Source organism: Azolla caroliniana, unplaced genomic scaffold (assembly GCF_043228905.1).
Source record: "Azolla caroliniana isolate FFs.n. ecotype wild unplaced genomic scaffold, voAzoCaro1.0.p SCAF_5, whole genome shotgun sequence".
Classification (NCBI taxonomy): domain Eukaryota; kingdom Viridiplantae; phylum Streptophyta; class Polypodiopsida; order Salviniales; family Salviniaceae; genus Azolla; species Azolla caroliniana.
The window spans coordinates 6,746,092-6,769,248 of NW_028230440.1; the positions used below are offsets into that span (position 1 = coordinate 6,746,092).

Sequence of the window (23,157 nt, forward strand, 5' to 3'; positions counted from 1 at the left end):
TAGACATTGATCAGCCATTTCCCCCCACAGATGGCATGTTCTTGTCAGTTCCTCCCTCCTAAGCAGAACATAAAAGGTTGTGGGTTCAACCCCTATATTCTGCAGTGTTTAGGAATTTCGGGCAATGATGAGATTTGAGCCTTGATGCATGGATTAATACACATATGTTACTATTACAGATGTACTATCTCTAAAAGAAGAAAAAGAACTATGAGACTGGACAAGAGATACATTTGAAAATGTCGTATCCTCTATGGAAGATTAAAGAAATGATATGTGTATCACTGAATTCAACTGAAGTGAGCAAATCTGCTAAATGAAATTGAAAATTATGCCTTCCAAACCTATCAGTGGTCATGTAACCTTGTGTTGTGGATTGTTAAAGAAACAAAGAAATTTTGTCAGCTATGTAAATGAAATGATATATAGAATAATATCTACAATTGCTTTTGTAATGGTGATAATATCCAGCATATTGTGCACCAGTCCTAGCAATTCTACAAAAGCACATACATTCGGATGTGTTCTTAGATCATTTGCAGACAGGCTTGAAACATGGATTCACAACTCTACAATGGGTCATCCATGTATGAGCTATTTGAGAAGAGGAGTTGAGCATGTAAAGCAGAATAAAAAGTACCTGAAGTGAGATTAAGCAATCCGCGAAAACCCATACAAGCATCAATACATCTATGTTGAGTAACACTATTCTTCCCTATGTGCATGCATGCTTTCTCGTCTTCAATATAACCTCTTCTTGACCCGAAATGTAGAGCATCTTGTTTGGTGTTGTCACACACTTTTCTATATTCCCCTTCACGTCTAGGCTTTTGTATATTCCCAGCATCCTTACGCCGCTTTACATGTCTTTCAACTTTTTCTTGATCCCTTTTCCTCTTTTGTTTACTCATGGATTTTTTATTATTATCACATTTGTTTTTCTTGCCAAGAGGTCTCTCTTTGGATTTGGAACACAGGCTTCTGTCTCTTCTTCCACCTTGTATCTCTACTTTTTCTTTGACTTTTTTTACTCCATTGGTATTCTGTTTTTGTCCAGAAACACTCGTCTTATTTCTTTTCCATAAATTGTAGGCAAGTTTTCTGTTCTTCCCATCCTTCAGCTCTTTTTTCATGCCAGCCATGAAATTTCTAAAGACATTCTCATTAATATCATCTTCATGCACAATCTTCTTTTCAGAAACTTTGCTTTCCTAGAAGGCTCATAAACATTTGGAATGTGTTAGCAGTCTAGTCAATAAAATAAATTAATGAGATTGAAGAACTCATCATTACATACCCTTTCTATATCATGTCCCAGTTTACTGCAATGCTTCATGAGATTCCTTGATGCAAAATAAGAAATCCCACATGTCCCACATTTGTAAGGGTAAATTGAAGCTGGCCTCCCTTTGCTTTTTGACGGTCCTAAAGATAGAAACTGTGTAACATTCAAGAATATACCAATTACAGATTATTGCACATTTATTTATTTCTAAGTTTTTTTTATACTAGAAATCCTACCTTTGGATCAGCCGTATGCCCAGACATGGATATATGCCTTCTTAAGGAATACTTATTAGCAAATACCCTTCCACATGTAATGCATAAAACTACTTCTTTTTCATTTGATTGATTGAGAGTACTTGCATATTGATTTTCCTGCGAAATACATTATCAACTAGAAACTTCATGATGAATACAAATATAAACATATTCAAACACCAAGGAAAGTGGCATACTTTGCCACAAGCTGGAGTTTCTAAACCAGCAGTTGGATTTAGATCAACTTGATCCAACTCCTCATGAGAACCATTCATGTTGATGAGAGAACCAACATAGGCAGTTTTTGAGAGATTTCTGCAGTGACAATGAACCTTGACTATCAAATACAAACAAAATAATAGTAGTAATAATCTTTTGTTTTTCATAAGCAATCAGTATTACTACAGGTCAATTGGCCAAAATCGACGTGCTTGCAAACATAGCAATGTATGAGAAATATTACAGAGATCTTTAAAGAGTCTCTAAGTGATATACATACAAGAAACTGGTGTTGAGGAACTAGGTCAAGCTTGCAACATTCGCATCACGCAGCAATATATATGACGTATTTCAAATCATAAACAGTCTTTCAAAGTCAGTACTAGAAGCAACTGTGGAGGCTTACAAATGCTACTTTGTAGCATCTATATAACATTTAAAGTGCACAGGAGATAATCATCCCTAAAATTAAAGAAAATGACACAGGTGTTCTTGAGCAACACAAGTACCAGTAGACACATCCATAAGTGAGTTCAAGTTCTAAATTCACAATGAGGTATCCATGCTTAACTCTTAAATGTTCAAAATGCACTAACATATTTGTACAACACAAGACAAGATTTAGCCTATCTAGGAAAGTTCATACTGGATCCAGAAAGGAATTGATGAAAGCCAGAGAAATTCTAAGGTACTGGAGGAACCAATCAGATTTTGATCAAGTTTGCCTAACCAAGGTTCTAAGAAGATAAGATTACATAGATTTTGGAGGATTTGGGGGACAGAAGCTAACCTCCACATTATCTTCCTCTCTAAGAAGCATTGTAGTGTATCAATGTTGTGTAAATCACAGTTACATGTGTGTTGGCATGGAACCACCAGGGTTCTTAACCAGTAGAGAATCATAAATTGGAAGCAATTTTCATACGACAATGTTACAAGTAGAATAGTGCCATTCAAATAGCAATCCTTAATAATATGAGATATAGAATATTACGAGTCAAGGTGGCTCAACCCCTTAATATTCACAATCCTGAGAATTTAAGATAAGAAGGCCCAGGTTACAATAAGTGAGAGCTTGATTATAAGGAAACCATGAAATTCAAATGAGAAGAACATTATTGAAACTTCTGCATTTTGTAGGCCATTGTAATTAGGTTGAAAAGGAAGCTTGAACACCTAACAAGAATATTAGATTAATCATACAAGATGATTTGTAGATCCTCAATCCACAATCACTGAAGATTAGTAGTCTTTTTTTCTGTTGCCAATTTTCCTCCTAAAACTAAGAAGAAGCCATGGGAAACTAGTCTAACCCCTTCTCTAAAAGCTTTTTCATATTGCTCTTTTGTATGTTGTACATTTGTAATATTAGAATTCATTGCAAGATTTGCATGTACGACGGTTTTTTTGTGCTTTTCTTATGAGAATATCTTTCCACTTTGTCATGATCACATCTTCCGTTGCTTCAAGTGTAGATTTCATTCCCAACATTCGCCTTCATTAGCATCACTTTTTCTGCTTCTAGATTCAGCATTTTTCTTCTATTTGAAGGGAAGACGTAACAAGAATTTTAAAACAACCAATGCATTTACGGACATGAGAGAGTCCTTGAGGCAAAACCGAGTCCTGCATCCTAAAATGGATGTTAAACTAACACTAAGATCACTTGCACAATTATGTGGGTGTGAACATTCATGCACACACAACTTTGTTTAAGGTCATGCGAGACATGCCAAACATCAAGGATAATCTAATGGAATTCCAAAATAGTCATGATAACCAACAAACAAGAAATTATATGGGTCTATAAGCCTTAGCTAATGTAAGGCATATTCTGTTCCCAAGGTAGCATGCTTATTCATGCACTACATGTCATAGTTTATAAGGGGGCTTTCACCCTAGTTGATCTCAAGAAGATCAACATAAGTATTTGGGTAGATTCATAGCTCTGATCGATACATTTAGTACCTCGTTCTCTAGCTTTTTATCTATTATCCTATTCTTATTTCCGTGTTCGTCTTCCATCTTGTACGTATGTTCCATGACCATTTGATCTTCTTCCTTTCTAGCTAGCCACCACCATGTTGAATCATAGCAGTTCTACAACAAGTACAACTCGGGAATGTTGCACCTCATGAGTCCCAAACCACATTCAATCACACGTTCTAGGGACTAAATAACTCTTTCGGGAAAATTTGATGGCACAGGCCCACCTGCAAGGGTTCATCAATCAGATGTGTCTGGTCTTAACAACTTCAAGCGGGTCAAGGTCATCAACTCCCTCCTAACTAGACTAGTGTAAACATGGTTTGCCCGGATGGCATATTCCTTGCTGCCGCTAGAAGATTTTCATGCCTCCCTCACCGTGTTTAGAGCCACCTTTCATGAGTTCAAAAAACATCAAGACTTGGTGAACAAGCTCTACAACCTAAAACACGTGGCAAGCACCTACATGTGTCATGCATTGGAGTTCTCCCAACTAGGATGCCATGTAGATTGGGACAAGAACTCTCTTTGACTAGTTCCAACGAGGGCTTACAACTTTGGATAAGATCCGTTGTAACCTAAACCCTAAACCAAAATGGACCCTATCCATGAAAATCAGGTCAACAGGGTCATAAGTGGAGTTTGGAGTTCAAAATGGTTTTCACCTCGTATTTTGGACCCTCATTAAGCTCAATAGGAGGTGGAGGAACCACATGAAGTATTGAGGTATGTGTCGGTAGGTAAACTCCTTCCGAATTCCTTCTTGTCAAAGGTATGTTGTGAAGGCATCGGAGTACTCTTTACCTCCACCGACCGAAGGCATCGTAAATGCTGGCTTGTTTCCTTTTTTACTCCACTTTTGAAATTTTGGAAGTGTGCGAACACTTCACTCTTTTGCCACATTGGGAAGATCCAGGTGTGCCTGGCGCAGTCGTTGATGAACGTGACGTAGTACCAGCATCCACCGAAGGTTACGATTTGGGCTGGTCCCCATACATCTAAATGTATTACATCCTTCGGGAACGGTTATCGATGTTGTTTGTCGAATTGGCAAACTTCACATACGCCTACAATCTCCTTCTTAGTCAAAGGTCGGGGGTCCAATGATGACTCCTTTCGACTGTATGCCCTATAGCTTCTGGAGATTGATGTGGCCGATTCTTTTGTGCCATAGTTTTGCAAACATCGGCTTTATGGCCCTTTGCGAACATGGCCGATTTTATCTCATTCGACTCGAGGATAAACCTTTGGCCTTCCCTTTGACCACGAGCAATGAGTCAGCCTTCCTTCTCAATAAAGCAATTTCGTGGTTGAAACGAACTTGCATGCCTTGTTCCACGATCTTGCCGACCGAGACCAGATTTTTTGTTATGGTTGGCACATGCAAAATGTTTTTGATGTTCGCCATCTTTCCCGATTGGAACATTGCCGCCATGTTGAATGGGGTGAATTGTGCCATCCCTACTTTCCACATTGTCGGGTCGTTCGGGCTTTCGCAACTCTCCGAACCAATCTTCATGCAACGTCATGTGGTTGGACGCACCAAAGTCGACAAACCATACATTTTTTGGACTAGAAGTGTTTGTTGAGCCAAATGTCTACATTGAGTTCACTTTGTGCCTCATTACGAACATTCCACCATAGTCGTCGTAATCTAGGCTCCAAGCCAGTTGGAAATCGTATTACCTTTTGGAGAACCAATGTAACCAAAGTGATACTTGTGGATGGGAAGTAAAACTAATGTTGTTCAATGCCATGGTAACTCAAGTATTGCTTTATGGAGTAGAAGTATGGGGTGGCACCATCTCTCTTCATGCATGGAATGAGATTGAGAAAATTCAAAAGATGTTTTTAAGGAGGCAATTAGGAGTTAAATGCACTACCTCTTACCAGGTTATGCTCTTGGAAACAGGTGTTCAACCCATAGAAATATTGGCACTCCAAAGAGTATATAAATACACTACAAAAGTCAAGAATATGTCGAATCATCGATTACCACATCTTACTTGGAATGTTGGATGTAAGCTACAAAAGAATCATAAAGGAAAGATTCTCTCATCCGGTTGGGTTGTTGACATAAGGAAATGGTTTAGAAGATGGGGTGTGGATGATCTTTTAGAGCTTTCGGGCAATGCTATGTATTATGTAGTGATTGAGGAAAGGTTGGTGGAATCATTAAGGATGAAGTGGGAAGATGCTAAGAGAACAAAGCTAGAATACTACATTGAAAATGTCAACCCTGAATGTTGGTCTCAATATAAAGCAAGAATGTCTATTGATCGTATCCAACCTTATCTCATTACCAATATGAGTGGTAATGTTCGTAGAGCCCTTCGCACTTGATCTCACAAGTTAAGTATTGAAGTTGCATCATGGTTTCAAAATGTAACGAATTTGAAGACATGTAAATCATGGTATCAAAATGTAACGAAAATGAAGTTATGTAAATTACTTGACATATAGTGCAATTTGTTTCAGATATGTTGACATACTAAGAGGGAGTGATAACTTAAGTGCCATACATATTTAAGACACCACCTAGAAGGTTGAGCATGTGTATGCTTTATTCACACATAGAGACTTTGTGCTTCAATGTATGAATACCCCTTCTTAGGAAGGAGACACATATCAAGAACATATGTATACTCTAGTCCCGTAGGTTAAAATTGGCCTCTTTATGGACGATAAAAATTCTAATTCTAATTCTTATTCTAAGCAAAGTTTGAGGCATAGTTAGTGAGTTGTCGACTCATAGACGCGGACTCACTCATAGCGACCGACTTTCCCATAGTATCCACATTCGATGGAGTTGTTTTGTCAACTTGGTCCAGCATAATGGCTCCCCCTCCTATTGAACATTCCTCGTGTGTTTCCGACTTCTTGCCGGTAATGGGAGATGTGTTCATGTATCGGACCTCAATCATTTCAGCCTTGGTCGAATCGGCTTCTTCTTACATGACCACGCCCTCTTCCTTTGTTTGAATTCAAGTAGAGCATATGACATTCAGATGTATTGCCCCTCGTTCGAACGTGGTTTTCTTCGACTAGAGGGAGGATTCTTCCTTGCGAGGACAGTCGTCCTTATTGCACCAAAACGGGGTGCTAGGCCTCCAAGACATATTTGCACCATCTCATCATCGCCAATGTTAACATTGATCGAGTCGAGGGAATCGTAAAGCTCCTGATCTTCAAGGTGTAGGTCGTGATCGACATGTCCTGTTGTTGAATATTATTCAACTCTTGGTGGAGTTGAAGTTTCCATGCATTCGTGTTGGCCGCAAAGATCTTCTTGAGGTTCCCCCACACCTCCTTCGACGTTTTGGCCTCTCGGATAGAGCCGAGCATGAGATCATGAACGCACGATGCTAGGCAATACAGCACACGGCTTGCTACTTGTTCCCATGCTGGGTAGTCGGCGTGTGCTGGGTTGGGTTGAGATTCTTGTGCTCCTTCAATTATAGTTCCAATAGTCTTGGCCGACAAAGTTGAGTTTTTTTTCCCCTCATCTGAGCCTCACCTAGCATCTAGGGAGGAGTAGAAAGACCATGAGCATCTACTTAAAGCTGCTGCAAATTGTCCAGTTGTAGCCCACGAGGAAGATATCCATAGCCTCACATGCCACCATTGTTTCATCAACCACTCCCCAACTCCCCAAAGAGTCCATCTTCGATGGGAACAATTACTTGGATCGGGAACTGCGGATAAAGACCTTGCTATAGTACCATCATCTATGGAATGTACTCAATGGTAGTGAGAAAAAACCACCGGTAACTTCATCTTCTTCATTCATATTAGTTGTTGGCTTCTCGTGCTCATGCTTTCCTCGTGTTTAATATTAAACCGAGCATCGGAGACAACCAATGAACTATGGGCAGCCATCAAAAACAGGTATCATAGAGCTAACCATACTCAAATGATAGCTATTGAGAGCCAACTAGCAAATCTCAAGATTCATGACACTCCAAACATCAAGGATCAAATCAGTAATTTATTACTCTCCAAAAGGAGCTAGTTTCCTTGGGAAGCAAGTCAACCAAAGTTGAGTTTGTGCATCGTCTAATGATCAAGTTGCCTGAATCATTCTCAGCCTTTTGTGACACAATTTCTCTTCTTCCCAACACACCTGATATGATGTCTCTTCCCAAGAGATGGCTCGTACAATGCTATCTCAATCTGATCTTCCTCTCTCATTTTGAGGTGAAGTTGTCAACATAGCAGTCGACATCATCAACTACTCCCCAACAAAAGCAATTGTTGCAATGACTCCTGCAGAAGCATTTACAAGTGTAAAGACCTCAATTTCTCATTTTAAAGTCTTTGGTTGTGATGCTTATGTTCACATTTCAGATCATAAAAGGACTAAATTTGAGTCCAAAACCAAGAAATGCAAGTTTCTTGGTTATAGCACACAATCTAACGCCTACAGGTTATGGGATTTAGAATCGAAGTCCCTAGTCATCTCTAGGGATGTTCATTTTGTGGAGTTTAAGCTGGATGACTCTAGGCTTTCACCTGAGTCTAAGCAGCAATGGAAGTTGAACTTAATTCCATTGAGCAGAATCATACATGGGAGCTGGTCCCTCGACTTGAACATAGGCAAGTCATTGGATTGAAATGGATTTTCAAGACCAAGTACCATGTTGATGGTACTTTGGATAAGCATAAGACATGTCTAGTTGCAAAAGGTTACTCATAAGTGGAAGGAGTGGACTACGAGGAAACTTTTGCTCCAACAGCAAAGTACACCTCTATTCGATGTGTGCTTGCACTTGCTGCTCGCAACAAATGGCCCATCTTTCAAATGGATGTCAAGTCAGCCTTCCTTAATTTTGACTTGAAAGAGGAAGTTTATGTAAAACCTCCAAGTTTCGAGATTTCAAAGCGGAAAAACATGGTCTACTACACAAAGCCTTGAATGGCTTAAAGCAAGCTCTCAAAGCATGGCATGACAAAATTGATACCTTCTTTCTCTCTCTTGGGTTTCAGCATTGTTATGTTGTCTTTTCCCAAGATAATTTGTTATGCTTGTCATATTATATGTTGATGACCTTCTAATTACAGGGTCCCTTCTAAAATCGAGCAGCTCCGCACTAACCTCAAAACCACATTCGAAATAATTGATCCAAAACTTCTCCATTACTTCATAGGTATGGAGGTCTATCAATCACATGGTGATATCTTCCTCAACCAACATAGGTATCTCGGGCAACTCCTTGAGACCTATAGCATGTCAAATTGCAAACCACTCTCTTGTCCAATGGATCCAAACTCAAAGCTATCTTGTGAAAACAATTCTCCCATATTTGAAGATATCACGAGATATAGAAGGTTAATTGGGTCTTTTCTTCACTTAACTTACACTAGGCCTAATTTGTCCTATAGTGTGAGTATTCTCAACCAATTCTTACGTGCTCCAAGACAAAGTCATTGGCAAGTAACTATTCGAGTTCTTAAGTATTTAGCCAACACACTCCACTATGATCTCTCTTTAGAGGCGGCATTGAGCTTGTTGGTTACTAGGTTGTTGATTGGGCAGGTGATATTGATTCTAGATGGTCCACATCTAGCTATTGTTTTATGTTAGGCTTAGGCCTGATTTCTTGGAAATTAAAGAAGCAAAACTCAATTTCGATTTCATCAACAGAAGTTGAATATCGAGCCTACTTGGATACTTGTTGTGAGTTGCAATGGTTAATGCAATTGTTTTGTCACATTGGCGTTTTGCAAGACTCTCCTGTTGAAGTTTTCATCGACAACCAAAATGCCCATGCATTGGCACATAGCTCAACGTTTCAAGGTAGAGAACAAAACATATTAAAGTGCACTACCATTTTGTTCGTGAATTAGTGAAATCACAAGTCATCAACTTGGCATTTTGTCCTACTAAAGAAAATGTGGCTAATTTGTTTACTAAGCCACTTCCAAGGCAAGCCATTGATCAGCTCCTCAATCGTCTCAATGTTGGACCGTCGTTCTGGAGCTGAGAGAAAGGTGTTGGAGGGTGGCAGCTCCAAACCTGCACTCTCTTTCATCTTTATTATCTCTTTTCTACATTCTCTCTTCCTAAATTCTTCTCTTTCTAAAATCTACAACTCTTTAAATGCCTTCTCTCTGTAGTATCTACAATGCTTTAAATGTCTTCTCTCTATTCCACTTTTTCCAAGATATTCCCTCTTATTCCTAGTTTATTGTACATGTTTGGTAGTACAAGAGTCACTTAACTACCAAACAACCATTTCACCCATGTTCCCCAATTTTGTATAAATAGGTTATACCAGCCTCTTTTGTAAAGACTTTATTTTTGCTTCTACTTGCAAACAAGCTCTACCCTTTGACTGTGTCTCTATTCTTTGCAGCCAATTTTGCTACTACTGTCTAACAAACTTCTCATAGCTTGGTTATGTCTATTTTGTTCCAACAATTGTTCCACTATTGCTATTAACAATTTTTCTCACAAATCTATTATAGATGTTATTAAACACTGCATTCCAAAACAAAACCTTCCACACTGCTAACAATCCGCTCAACCATATTGGTATTAGAAAGGTTTGTGTTCCAAATTTGTCTTAGGTCAAAATGAGATTTTATTTTTTGTACCCTCACATTGATAACAATCCGCCCAACTATATTGGAAAGGTTTGGGTTCCAATTTTGTCTTAGGTCACAACAAGAATTCATATTTTGCACCCTCACATTGCTAACGATTCGTTCAACCATATTAAAAATGTTTGTGTTACAAATTTGTCTCAAGTCAAAACGAGAATTCATTTTTTGCACCCTCATTAAGGCATCTTAGAATAAGTTATACACTTGTTAACAACTCTACTATTTTCTTTAACCTAAGAAGCATCCTAATATTAATGATTATGTGACTATCAAGTTACCAATAGATATAATGAATGACAAATATTTCCACTAGTAAATTTTTTATTAAATTTTTCATTATGGAACTAGAAACTAGCTAGACCATGGGCTCCATAGACCAATGAAACAAGTGTTTAAAAAAATTGATATGATTCTAGCTTATAGGAATAATAACTTCCTATTATGGAGTTTTCTCCAAACATATATCAATTGGAAATAGTCCTTTGATATTGATGCCGTATTTTCGCATTATTTTCGCCACAAACCTTGATCAATATTAAAATTCATCTTCATGAGTTATACATTGTATAAACTATCAAAGAGATATGCATATGTTTGCACTAAACAAGTTACTATTTCTCAATACGGAGCATGATTTTATGCCAACAAGCCTTGGCAACGTCATGTATTTAACTCTAGACATATAGTATTTCTATTTATATTTCTAAACTCGTTTTGACCTAAGACAAATTTGTAACACAAACCTTTCCAATACAATTGAGTGGATCATTAACAATGTGAGGGTGCAAAAAATGACTATTAAATGTATTATCAAACAGTCAAGTGTAAACACAGTAGGTTTTAGGGTTCCTACCTATATGTATTAGAAAGGTAGTTATCTTTTTAACCAGGAAGGCTTGACTTATATTAAGACTATGTCAATGTGGCTATGACTATTGTTAAGCACGTGTGATTCACACGAAATCCAAGGTACAACAAACATCAACCCTCAATAGTAAGGGACATTGAGGAGGTCCAATTTCGTCTCACATCATTGCTAAGGGGTGATCGGGTAGTTTCACACCCCTCTTTCCTTTATTTGGTCTATATTTCTTTATGTTTTGTTGAATTAATTAGTTACACTCTTAATACTTGTACACCACCACCTCTTGCATGTTGAACCTACAATGGGCTTCATGGACCAAGAGTTTATTTCCCAAAGCAATGCGGATGTATAAATACAATTGTATGCACATGCACCCTATACACATATCATAAGAATACATACAAACACATACACAAACATGCACACATATACATGTACCTATATATAGAACATTAAAAATAGGGTGTGCACACCCCCTATATGCATGCCATACACTTATACACATTGTATGCATACACATATGGAGGATTTCAAACTTTGTTCATCTGAAAGTTAAACTTACAATATTATTGTTAACGTTGCATAATTCTTATATGTGGGTGGGTGTATGTACGTAGCAATGGGCACGATTCAATTTCCAGGCAAAGAAACCAAACCAAACCGTTTATGAACTCTCAGTATTTAAACCAAACCATTTAAGAAAAAGTTTAAACCAAACCATTTAGGGAAAAGTTAAAACCAAACCAAACCATTTAATAAAAAAATTTAACCTAACCACTTAAGTCAAACTAATTAAATATCTAAAGAAACAAAAATACATTAAATTAAATCAGCATTTAAGTTAAATTAATTAAATCAATAAAAAATCATTAATTAAACCATTACGTCAATAAACTATTAAGGTAAAAAAAAAGTTAACCAAAGACCTTTAAACCAAACCGGTAAACCTATAAACCCGAGTTTTAGAACCGAACCGTTTATCGAGAATCCAAACCAAACCATTAAATTTTTTTGGAACTAATAAACCGTTAAGCCATGGCTTAATGGTTCGGTTTGGTTTGAGCTGAAACCGTGCCCATTGCTATATGTACGTAAGCATATAAATATTAAATTATTATATATAAGCTTCGTTTAGAACAAACCTGAGATTTTGTTGAGCAAATGTGATGATGTTAATCTTCTTCTTTGCAACAAATTTTGGTGTCTCTGTGTTACTTCTGCAAACCCTACCCATGGTTTTTTGTCTATTAGAATGAAGAAGAGTGGAAAGAGGATTGCTATCATAAGGATTATTAATTATGGTGTCATTTCCTTTGTCTAAGTTATGAACCTTTTTGCAAAGATGAAGGATTAAGTCCCGAGGAGAGAAGGTGTGGTTTTGTAGGAAATGCTTAAGCTCTTCAGAAACAGATGTGGAAGAAGAAGAAGAAACAAAAGAAGGTCGGTAGTGGATACGAGTTGCTGATCTGGCATAAGTTTGTTTATGACTTCCTGAGCTTTTATTGAATAAAGATTTGTTGATGGAAATGTCTAAAAGAATCTCATCTTGCCATGAATAGAAGAACGGAATGTGTACAGAAGAAAAAGTGGATGATAATGGTGATGGAGCCAAAAAAGGAACAATGAATGAAGGTGAAGATGAACCATATGAAGGAACAACAGAAGATGATGATGATGATGATGATGATGATGATGATGATGATGTTGTTGTTGTTGTCTGATCCTCATACATTAGATACGACAAGCTTCTGAGCTCGTCTTGGATAAATCCTCGCAAGTCCAAAATGTGGATTATATCTGCGACCAAAATCTCTTTTTGATTTTTCTCTGTTGGTTCCTCTTTTTCTTCTTCTTCTTCTTTTTCATCTATCCCTGTATTGACCCACGCCTCCATACCATTAAACTTAAAACGAGTCTGTATAATTTAAGAAACCACATTGATCTGGCGCAGAAGAAGAAGAAGAAGAAGAAGAAAATAACCATGTTAAGAAACTGTTTGAACTAAAAACATGCACAGATGAAGAAGATGGAAAGATGGAAAACGAAGTATGAAGGTGAAGAAGAAAACGCCTTGTCTGATGCAGAATATTCTCAATTATGTTAAGAAAACATCCACATATATATACAGAGGACGAAGAACAAGAAATGCTTGATTAGTCAAAGAAACCGTGGGCATACACAAGAAGAAGAAGAAGAAGAAGAAGAAGAAGAAGAAAGGCTCCATTATGCTAAGGAAAGCATGGACATACACGGAAGAAGAAAACGCTTTAACATGAATCAATCCACGACTTCGCACCATTTAACCTTAAAAGGCAACTATTTCCTGGCAAATCTATCTGTATGTAAACGCAGAAGAGAAAGGAGGAGACCGAAGAAGACGCATTATGTGGGAGGAGCGGCCTTACGCTTCGTACCTCGGCCTGCTGTTCTCCTCCATGCACCTCCTGCATCTGCACCTGCATCAGCACCTCCCATGTTTCTGTGTTCTTCTTCTTCCGCCTCCTTTCGTTTTTCTTTGTGAAGAAGCGCTGAGGACAAAGAACACTAAGTAGTCCTTTGTGGGGGAAGAACCAATAAAAGCATCAACATATGTATGTATGTACATACATATATATACATATGTTACTATGTACATATGCATTAAGATGTTGCATAATTCAATCAATCAATCAATCAATCAATCATCCACATGAGACAAATTCGAAGACCCTGCCTTCCTTGTCCACGAATCCATTCATGCATTCCATGCAAATGGCTCGTGGATCAGTACAAGAGGCACTTTAGGTATGAGACACGCATTAAAGAGACATATTGACACATAGAAGGCCAAAATGCGCCAACCCTAAAAATAAGAATTACAGATCTCCTGCATCCACTAAAGCTACCAACCTTCGTAGGCTGCTTCGCGTTGACAATAGTATTAGCTTTGAATACATAGCACCTTCGTAATGAGAATCGAACATTTTGTTGTATAGTCCGATGGCAAATGTAAGCATGGTGTTGTGAAGTTTATCTTTGTGCGTTTGTGCATTGTGAGATATATATGAGTATATGGATATATTATTAATTGTCCACATGAGACCGATACAATCTAGAGAGAGAACTATCATGAGTGGGGGAGCATGTGTTGTGGAGAGTGAAGAAATCAACATTAGCGAGGGTGTGGAAAGAGAGCAAAAACAAGAGGAATCCATGGAGGAAGAATATATCATAGGAATAGTCCACGAGATGATAGGAAAGAGGAAGAATAAATCAAAGAGGACATCCATATTACATGCAATATAGACTGAGAAAGAGGAAAATAAGTTATGTTGGAAAAAATGTACGACAATGTAGAGCAATAGTTTCTACCATAAAGATGAACCACAAGCAACTTGATACTTAACTACTAAAATCAATTGAGGCATATGATGGAGATTTGTAAGTTGCAAAAAAGGGCACAAAGGGAAACTAGCAACGAGGGAGGACATGTTCAATGCCCAGAGAACGTGAGGATGTTATTCTTGGAGGGTGATGTGGTTTAGATTGTGACAATGATACAATGCCAAGTAACATGGTTGAAAATCATAGTCAATGTGAAGATAAAGGACACACTACCGATAGATTAGATGACCCAACACAATATCGAGAGGACAACTACAATGCAATGGAGAAGGTGCAAAAGGTTGACGGAAGAAAAAATGGACCGAAAGGAAAATTAAAAACTAAAAGGGTTGTAAAAACTTGCATGGGGATTTGCTAACAAATGTCCAATACTTGACGCCATCATTTTATGGTATGTGCCATATAAGCAACCCCTTCACCACCAACCAAGCTCTATCTTCAATTAACACATGTTGGAGTCCATCAATGTTCATCACAAGTAATTTTTATTTCCCATCAAGTAAGCAATATTCCCATTATTCATCTTCCACCAAATCTCAAACAAGGGCCATAGGAATAGGATATAATTATTGCCAAATATGGTCGTATGTAGGAAATATATGAAACTTCACTGGCACACTTTTGAAGGCCACTAACTTACCCGTGTGACACAAAATTAGCATTTTGCACACTTCCAATCTAGGCTTCACACATGATTGAATTCAATCTTGAGACTTTCTTTTCCACTCCAGCACAATAATCATGAGGAATATAATTGATTTATCGTTCACACGTCCGCAATAGCCACTCGAGAAATCTCAACTTCATTGCCATAAGAGTGCTAGGTGATGAACCATGACATTTAAATGACCACAGGCTATTGACCACATCCCACAATGAAGTTTCAATTGTGGTTTTATGGTGCATGATACCAACCTTTTATCCACGACAATGTATGATCTCCTCCCAAGGTTGAGTCCTTCTACGCATGTATTTTAAGATGACGAATTGTTGATCACCATATCAATATGATATTCCTATTTTAGTATTGTTTCCCCCAAAGTGCTTACGTGCATACATGAGACTATGCAACCCAAGACAATCATGGTCTTGATTCATTCTCCCATGAATTATACTTTTGTGTCCTTTGTCAATTAATCAAGAGATTTCTTGGTCTATGGTAGCAATGGCAAAAAATTAAAAATTGCGAGAATCATTATCACATATTGTTGGCATAAAAGGCCGACTCCTTCCACATTGTATCCTTAGTGTGAACACATTCTCTAGTTAGGGCTTGAGTTTATAAGCTCAAACATAACATTGTAAAGAAGGTCTTGGAGTGAAAGAGTGAGAGAGAATAAGAACTTCCAGTGAAGCTTTGAAATTGTGTCTATCTTCTGTTTCTTTTCTTGTTACATATCAATGTTGTTTGTTGTACATCTTCTTGAAGGTCCTAATACACATTCTTCCACATATCTGACCATACACTTTCAACACATATATCAATTCAACTCGTCCACTAGCAAATTGTCAAGCTTGAGACTTCCAATATATAAATTTATAGATAATTTTACCCAATATTGAAGTTAGTCCTTGAGAGGGTAAGACATCGACATGAATAGGATAACCTAAGCAATGACAAACATTACATGGTTCAAGTATTTGGCCATGTCATCTAGTTAGCAAGTGCCTTGAATGCATCATAGAAACACAGACTTGTGTATATTAACGTATTACCTTGACACTGAGGCAAATACATTCTACAATTCTATGTCTTTAGTTATATAATCAACAAGAACTTTCAAGAACATAAATTGAATCATATGCCAATGCTTGAGGCTTGAGCCATTATTCATTTACCCAACAGGAACAATTTCCCCACATTATGGCATGTTTTGCATCCTAACAAGAAACATGTCAATAGTTGTCTTCTTCGTTTATGTGTTGGAAGTGTACATGAGTTGTTATAAATCATATTAATTAAACCACTAAAAAAATGGGCTCTCGTAAAACCATGTTGAAATGTTGGAAATTTCGCCATTTCTTAAACAAGGCGAAAGTGACGAATATTTGAGTAGGAACCACGTACTACACTTTAGTGGTAAAGGCCTTTTAACATTTTTCTTGTTATAGCATAAAAATGACTATTGTTGTAAAAAACTATCCATATTGCATCATCAAAATGATGCTTATGCAACTACTTTGGCCATTGAAACCTTTGGAATAAAGTCCTATCCAAACAATGCTCGAACATGAAGGTAGTGGGATGTAGATAGACATTAGATAGGAACGATGCATCTATTATGATACCCAAGTAGGGAAGAAAATGAGAATTTGAGCCAATTGTATTTGTAAAATTAAATCAAATTCATGCATATATCATCAATATGTTAACATGTCATTAGTTGTTCACTCAATTTGGACATTTGAGACGCACATTCTTCGATACATTCTCTTACAAGCTACTATATAATAATGATCATTATTCAGAAATATGCTCAACTTAGATAAGGTTTCAAGATGCATAAACTATCACCTTCATGCATCCATTTTGCATTAGGGAGACCATATCAAATCAACCATTTAATCAATACAAAAACTGACAACAAAATGGACATCAAATGGAAATAAAGAAAACACTCATGTAAAACATGCAAAAACAGACGAGATGACCTTTGAACCTCAATTGAGATCCTACAGACTTAAGAAGCCGTAGAATGACAAGGCAAGCAGACAAGGTGCACATGGTGTGCATTACCAACTCACGAAACTCGGGTCTTCATAGGCGATGAAATCTCGGAGGTTTCTAGGCAATGAGATATGGTAAAGTGCCAAACGTTTCCACTGACTAACATGCAGTTTTTGAACCGCGGAGATGGTGCCTCAAATATGAAGGTGTCATTATTCATACAACGAACATGCCATGAGACCCCGCAAGAGCCCATAAAAAACTAAGACTATTTGAAGGTACACGGACGAGAACTCGAGTCGAGACGTGAGTAAGAAGAAATCCAGGATTTGGAATTGGATTTGGAATTGGATTTGGGGGAGTCCAGAAAACAAACATATGGGCGATTTCCATTTCTTTGTGAATTCTGTTTTGTCTCCGAGACCCAGAGAGAGAGAGAGAGAGAGAGAGAGAGAGAGAGAAAGAGAGAGAGAGATCTGCAAGCTCAAGAGTTATCTGAAGAGAGGCAGGGATGGATCAATTTGCCTCTTTGATCGAAGACTTATCTGCGGAAATTCGAAAGCAATGGGTGCAGAGTTCCCCCTCTCACTCTGTATCCCATGGGAGCATCAAGGATTCCATTCTCGCATTCTTCCATGCCGTGGATTGGACGGTAAGAGTACACACACACACACACACACACACACACACAGAGGAAATAACCTCGTGTACCTTTTTTTCATTCCTTAAGAATCTATACATTACATGTTCGAGATAGAGAAAGAGAGAAACAAAAATATATTTACTGTCTTTTTAGAGGCCCAATGGTTTATGCGTGAAAATGTGCTATTGGGGAACAAGCAAGTTGGATTTAAATATGTAACAGTGTTCATAAGATTGGCTTGAGGTACCATATTTTCCAGTAATCCAAAGCATGTTATTTTGCTGTGAGCTTGGATGGACTGAAAATTTTGTCCTCGAAAGATCTCTGAAGCATATGTCTTAAGCCTTCAAATATCTCCAACATATGGCCTAATCCAAGCAGGAGCGTACTCTGATTGAGGAATCCACCGTTGGTATAGGGGGATAAATGGATTAATTTGTTGATAGCAAGGGTAAATTGGTTGTTCAGATGGATGTGCACTAGGATGTTTTATTGGCTGATATATTGTAACCTCTTTACTGAATGTTTTAGTTGAGTTTGTAATTGCGTAACCACATTTCATAACATAAACAATATAAGGGAAAGTTTAGTATTCCTCTGATTCCACATCTAGATGGCATAATTAGCAGATTTATTCCTCCATAGCTTTGTGTTCATTTTTGCACGTCTTGTGGCTTTCATATCACATTATTGAGTGAAAGAGAGAGAGAGAGAGTTGAGAGAGAGTAGAAGAGTGCTTTGTGATTAATTCATCATGCTATTCATGTAAAAATAGCATCATCATCCTATGGATTGGCATTATGGTGCTGATGCTTGTTCTTTCATTTTCCATTTTGTTTACGTTATAACTTTTTCATAAGGGCGAAATTGCCTACCAGAAAGAAAAGAAAACGTTCCATGAGATAGATGTCAACATTTTTACAAATGTATGCAACTTTCATAATAGTATCTGATTGAAAATATGATAGATGGTCTATAAACAAATTAAATAGAACTCATAAATTAAAAATAAACATTCTTGATCCAAAGGGTTACAAGGGGATGAGTTATGAATCCTAGGGCATATAATTATGAATTTTATCTTTTCGAAACAGTCAGGTCATGATGAGCTCCCCAAGCACACGAGCATTTTATTTGTCAGAGTTTTGTTGCACCAAAGTGTTGTAGCTATTTACAGGGTGACTCCGCTAAGGCTTATTTGTGTGTTGAGGTATGGGGATGGACGTGGATAAAGCTGCGGCTATGAAGAAATCAGTGGTGATTATTTAGCTGGCTGAGTTGGCTTGTCTCCTATCCCTTAGAAGATGTATTCCACTTCTTCTCATGAGTTTCTCCTTGTAGAGTTGGAGTTTGATCAAGAAGAGTCTCTCAGGCACCTCTCGTTTTTAAAGTCCACGATTTGTTGTAAGGGTCCCAAACCTTCCCTAGATAGGCATCGGTACTTGTCTTGTTTCCTTTCGTTTCAACCTCTAAAGCTTAAGCCCATTTGGGAAGTCAATAACCTTCTACGTTTTTAGGCTAGTACAGTTTTTTAGGGTATATCGTACATCACTATGTGAATAGCAACAGTTTCCATCATTGAAAAATTCTGGGAATTTGGTAATGATATGTTACCTTTCCAGTTAATGGAATATTGATCTCCTACATTGACATGACGTAGCAATGTGTTTACCAGGGTTATTTGGGGAAATACTGAAAACTTAGGGTCATTTGGAAATTTCCCTATTACTTTTGTCGGCGCTACCTTGGATGGTGTTACCAAAATAAGTCCAACACCCATGGACAACTCGCATCCTCTTCTTTCTTTATTCTTCCTGCATTTGATGCTCGTATACATGATTGTAGTGTTTTCTTGGTTACCCTAAGCAAAGAATATTGCAGTCTTTTAATGGTATATTCTGATTTCAATATTGTATTCTAACGTGTATGAATATATTCTATTTTGAGTATAACATCACAATACTACCGTTACCGGTTCTGAATGTTTTTTGGCTACCTTTATTGCTCATGAAAAAAACATCAAAACAAGAAAGTAGTTTTGCATAGTAGTGTTGTCTTCTAAAAGAATGTAGTGACATTTAGGTTATAAAACATGCTATATCCACATACAAATTATTTTACACAAAGATGTTAATACTATTTACTACTGTATTTCAAATACGTTGTATCTACATACTCTTGGGTTTCAAGCTAAAACATGATATAGCTAGTTTGTATTGTTCTTATTTTGATTCTTTGCTTTCCCAAATATCCAGACTGATTTGCATTTGGTTGTCAAATACAGGAGCCCTGGTTGATATCCCTGCTTTGCTTCCATGTAATCGTATTTATCACAGCAATCAAAACAAGGAAGAAGAATGACATCCAAACTGCAATATTCTTCGCAGCTTGTAACATTTCGCACACTCTGGTTATATGCATAAAACTAACGACAAAAAAAAACACTGGAACACTGCCTTCAACCTTTTGGATATTTACCAAGGATACCCCTATTGAGTAGTAAAATTTTGAAGACTGAGGAGCACATATATTCTTATAAATATCCAAAAAGTTATGGTATTTTGGGTTTTTCATTTTCTTTATTAACTATCTTATGAACATTATGTTACTTATAATGTTTCTTTGTAGTATCATGTGTATATATGGCGGAGAGGTTGAATAGGTGGCTTGCGCATAGATGGACATTGTTTGCACGACAACCCTATTTTGATCACCACGGAATTTTCATGTCAACTGTCTGGTCGGGCCCTTTATTACTTGTATCATGTTTCATTCTGGTAAAATCATGCTAACTTTTATAATCCCAATGTTTTTGAAAATGATGTTACAGAAGGAAAACCATACAAACATGTTTCAGATTCTCGGATATTATAAAAGCAAACTCGGACTTTCCCAAATTTGCATATTATATGCTCGGGCAAAAACTGTTTCCTTGTTTAATGAAAAAGATGGGTAGAGAATATGAAGGATGGAATAAATAAAAGAAGATTTAGCGAAAAAGCCTAGAAACATAATATCACATGGTAACCTCTTGTAAACAAACACATGAGAGGTTACTGTAACACAATGTAGAAATATTTTCATAAACTTCTTTTCAGGTTAATGGTAATGGCCAGAATGAGAAAAGCTTTGAAGATCAAGTGAAAGTGAGTGGAAAAACATAACAGAATTGTCAAACTAAATTTTAGAAGTGAATACTATACTAGAGAAGGTAGAAGAATATCAAGGAATCACTTTTTACCAATCATTTAAATATTATTTTGACAAAGATCTAGGATACTACTTTAAGCTTTCAAGATCAAGTGAAAGTGAGTGGAAAAACATAACAGAATTGTCAAACTAAATTTTAGAAGTGAATAATATACTAGAGAAGGTAGAAGAATATCAAGGAATCACTTTTTACCAATCATTCAAATATTAGTTTGACAAAGATCTAGGATACTACTTTAATTAGTGAAAATCAGAAGCATTGTTATGATTATATGGATTTCCCAACGATATTCTGTAATTGTTTCTCTAATCACCTTTTTTATGAGATTAGGGAACCCCTTTGTTACCAAGAGTGTAATATATATATAGAGAAAATTTTAACTAGAAGCATATTTTAAAAAAATCCGCCATCAATAAAACAGATTGACCATGATCAGTGCATGTTTATTTATTTATAGGTGAATGGCTTGTTATCTGTATCATCATTAATGATCAAGTGGAAGAGAGCAGAGCTAAAACACAGAGCTCGAATGGCCACCCAAAAACAGGATTGATGAGACAGATGCTATGATTATGAAGTTCTATACATGAGATGCTGGCATTATGCAGCTGCGTACTCATAAGCACATCATCTTTTCATTATCGAGCTTTCATCGAAACATAATTTTTGTTAGAAGTTTGATGTCAGAGTTGGATATGTTATTGGAACTCGAAGAAAGGAGATGCAATTATTTAAAGTACGATAAATTGATCGTAAGGCATGTTTTTGGTTGTTAAGCATAAGAGATTTCTTTAGTAATATAACGAAGAGGCTAGGCCATGACATTGTTGAAGAACTATCTGTTTTCTATGTTGTTTTTGGAGAGAATCATAGAATAGAGAGGGCTCTCAACAGAATACTGAAAAGCAATTTGAGAACCCTCATTCTTGTTACACCAACTACATGACAAATTAATCAATGAAGATTCCTAACTTTAATCCAAGGGCTCTCTGGAATGTGTTAATGTTAATGCAGTGTGGATAAAAAATGTATGCTAATGATTTGCACTAGTAATATGATATATTAGTGTGCATGTTAATGTGAACTTTGATGTAATATGATATAAAATTATTTCATGAGTTAATTTGTGGGTTGTGGGTGCTAATGTGTTAGCATAATTTTTTTGGAAAAGAAGAAGGAGAAGAAAGTGTTAGCATAATGTGTATTAATGCTAATGTTAACATGAGTGTCAGTCATGGATATCACTATTAATACAATGTGTCAACATGCATTTAACATGGGTGTTGCAATTTATGTGAGGTGTGGAATTCTTAACGACCTTGTTATTGTAGTGCTACTATCAAAGTAAATATTTGTGGTGTTAATGTAAGGTATAATTCCCAAGATCCTTTTAGAGTTCATACTACAATAATCTCAATACTAATAAAGACAATATCTTGAACTTCAGCCAAACAATACCTTTTAATATCCCAATATCTTGAACTTCTACCATCTATCCACGCCCCTTTGATGATGCATTCAACTAAGCTATTTAATTCAAGTTTTAAAGAGGTTACTCACATTATGTGTATACCTGTAATTGCAAGTTGAACGTAAATTTCAGACATAAATGGCAAAGAGGTATACATAGTCACTACACATGATCCAATAATTGACTAATTGATGCCAACTACGCTAATTCCAATGGTTGGATAAGAAAGTTTGCACCTTATTATTGTCTTGACATATGTGCCTAATTACAAGAATGATCCAAACCCCATTAACTTAAATGAACAAATTGGTTGTGGTTGTTCAAACCCATAGACCTTAAGGTGCGGGGATTAGCCAATTTGCATATTTATTTAAGATGCATGATTTAACAAAGGGACATAGCCATAAGAAGCCCTGAGGGAGTCATTGGTTGATTATGAGTGATGGATGTAGTAATTTGATAGCAAAAATGGAGAAACATAAGTAATACGTCGGTAGGTGAAGAGATTATGGAGCCAATTTAATGTCATTTGAGTAGATTAATATACTAGCAAAATTGACAA

The 23,157-nt window shown here is 36.9% G+C and overlaps 2 protein-coding genes across 4 annotated transcripts; one reads left to right on the top strand and one right to left on the bottom strand.

Annotated features, from left to right (window-relative positions):
* Positions 1-408: 408 nt before the first annotated feature.
* On the bottom strand, positions 409-13,708 carry LOC147863957 (uncharacterized). 3 transcript variants are annotated; one of them, XM_087320057.1, is made up of 6 exons: positions 13,633-13,708; positions 12,361-13,084; positions 1,740-1,857; positions 1,522-1,659; positions 1,298-1,438; positions 409-1,211 (listed from the first exon to the last, which is right to left on the bottom strand). In XM_087320057.1, the coding sequence occupies exons 1-6, from the start codon at positions 13,691-13,693 to the stop codon at positions 570-572; spliced, it is 1,824 nt and encodes a 607-aa protein (XP_087176183.1). In that variant the 5' UTR covers positions 13,694-13,708; the 3' UTR covers positions 409-569. The 3 variants fall into 3 exon arrangements, with proteins under 3 accessions (XP_087176183.1, XP_087176182.1, XP_087176181.1); XM_087320056.1 differs by having other exon boundaries at positions 12,361-13,090; XM_087320055.1 differs by having other exon boundaries at positions 12,361-13,133; positions 13,633-13,695.
* A 3,979-nt stretch (positions 13,709-17,687) lies between these two features.
* Positions 17,688-22,102, top strand: LOC147863958 (uncharacterized). Its single transcript, XM_087320441.1, has 4 exons — positions 17,688-17,922; positions 20,198-20,303; positions 20,542-20,690; positions 21,582-22,102. The coding sequence occupies exons 1-4, from the start codon at positions 17,782-17,784 to the stop codon at positions 21,675-21,677; spliced, it is 492 nt and encodes a 163-aa protein (XP_087176567.1). The 5' UTR covers positions 17,688-17,781; the 3' UTR covers positions 21,678-22,102.
* Positions 22,103-23,157: the final 1,055 nt, after the last annotated feature.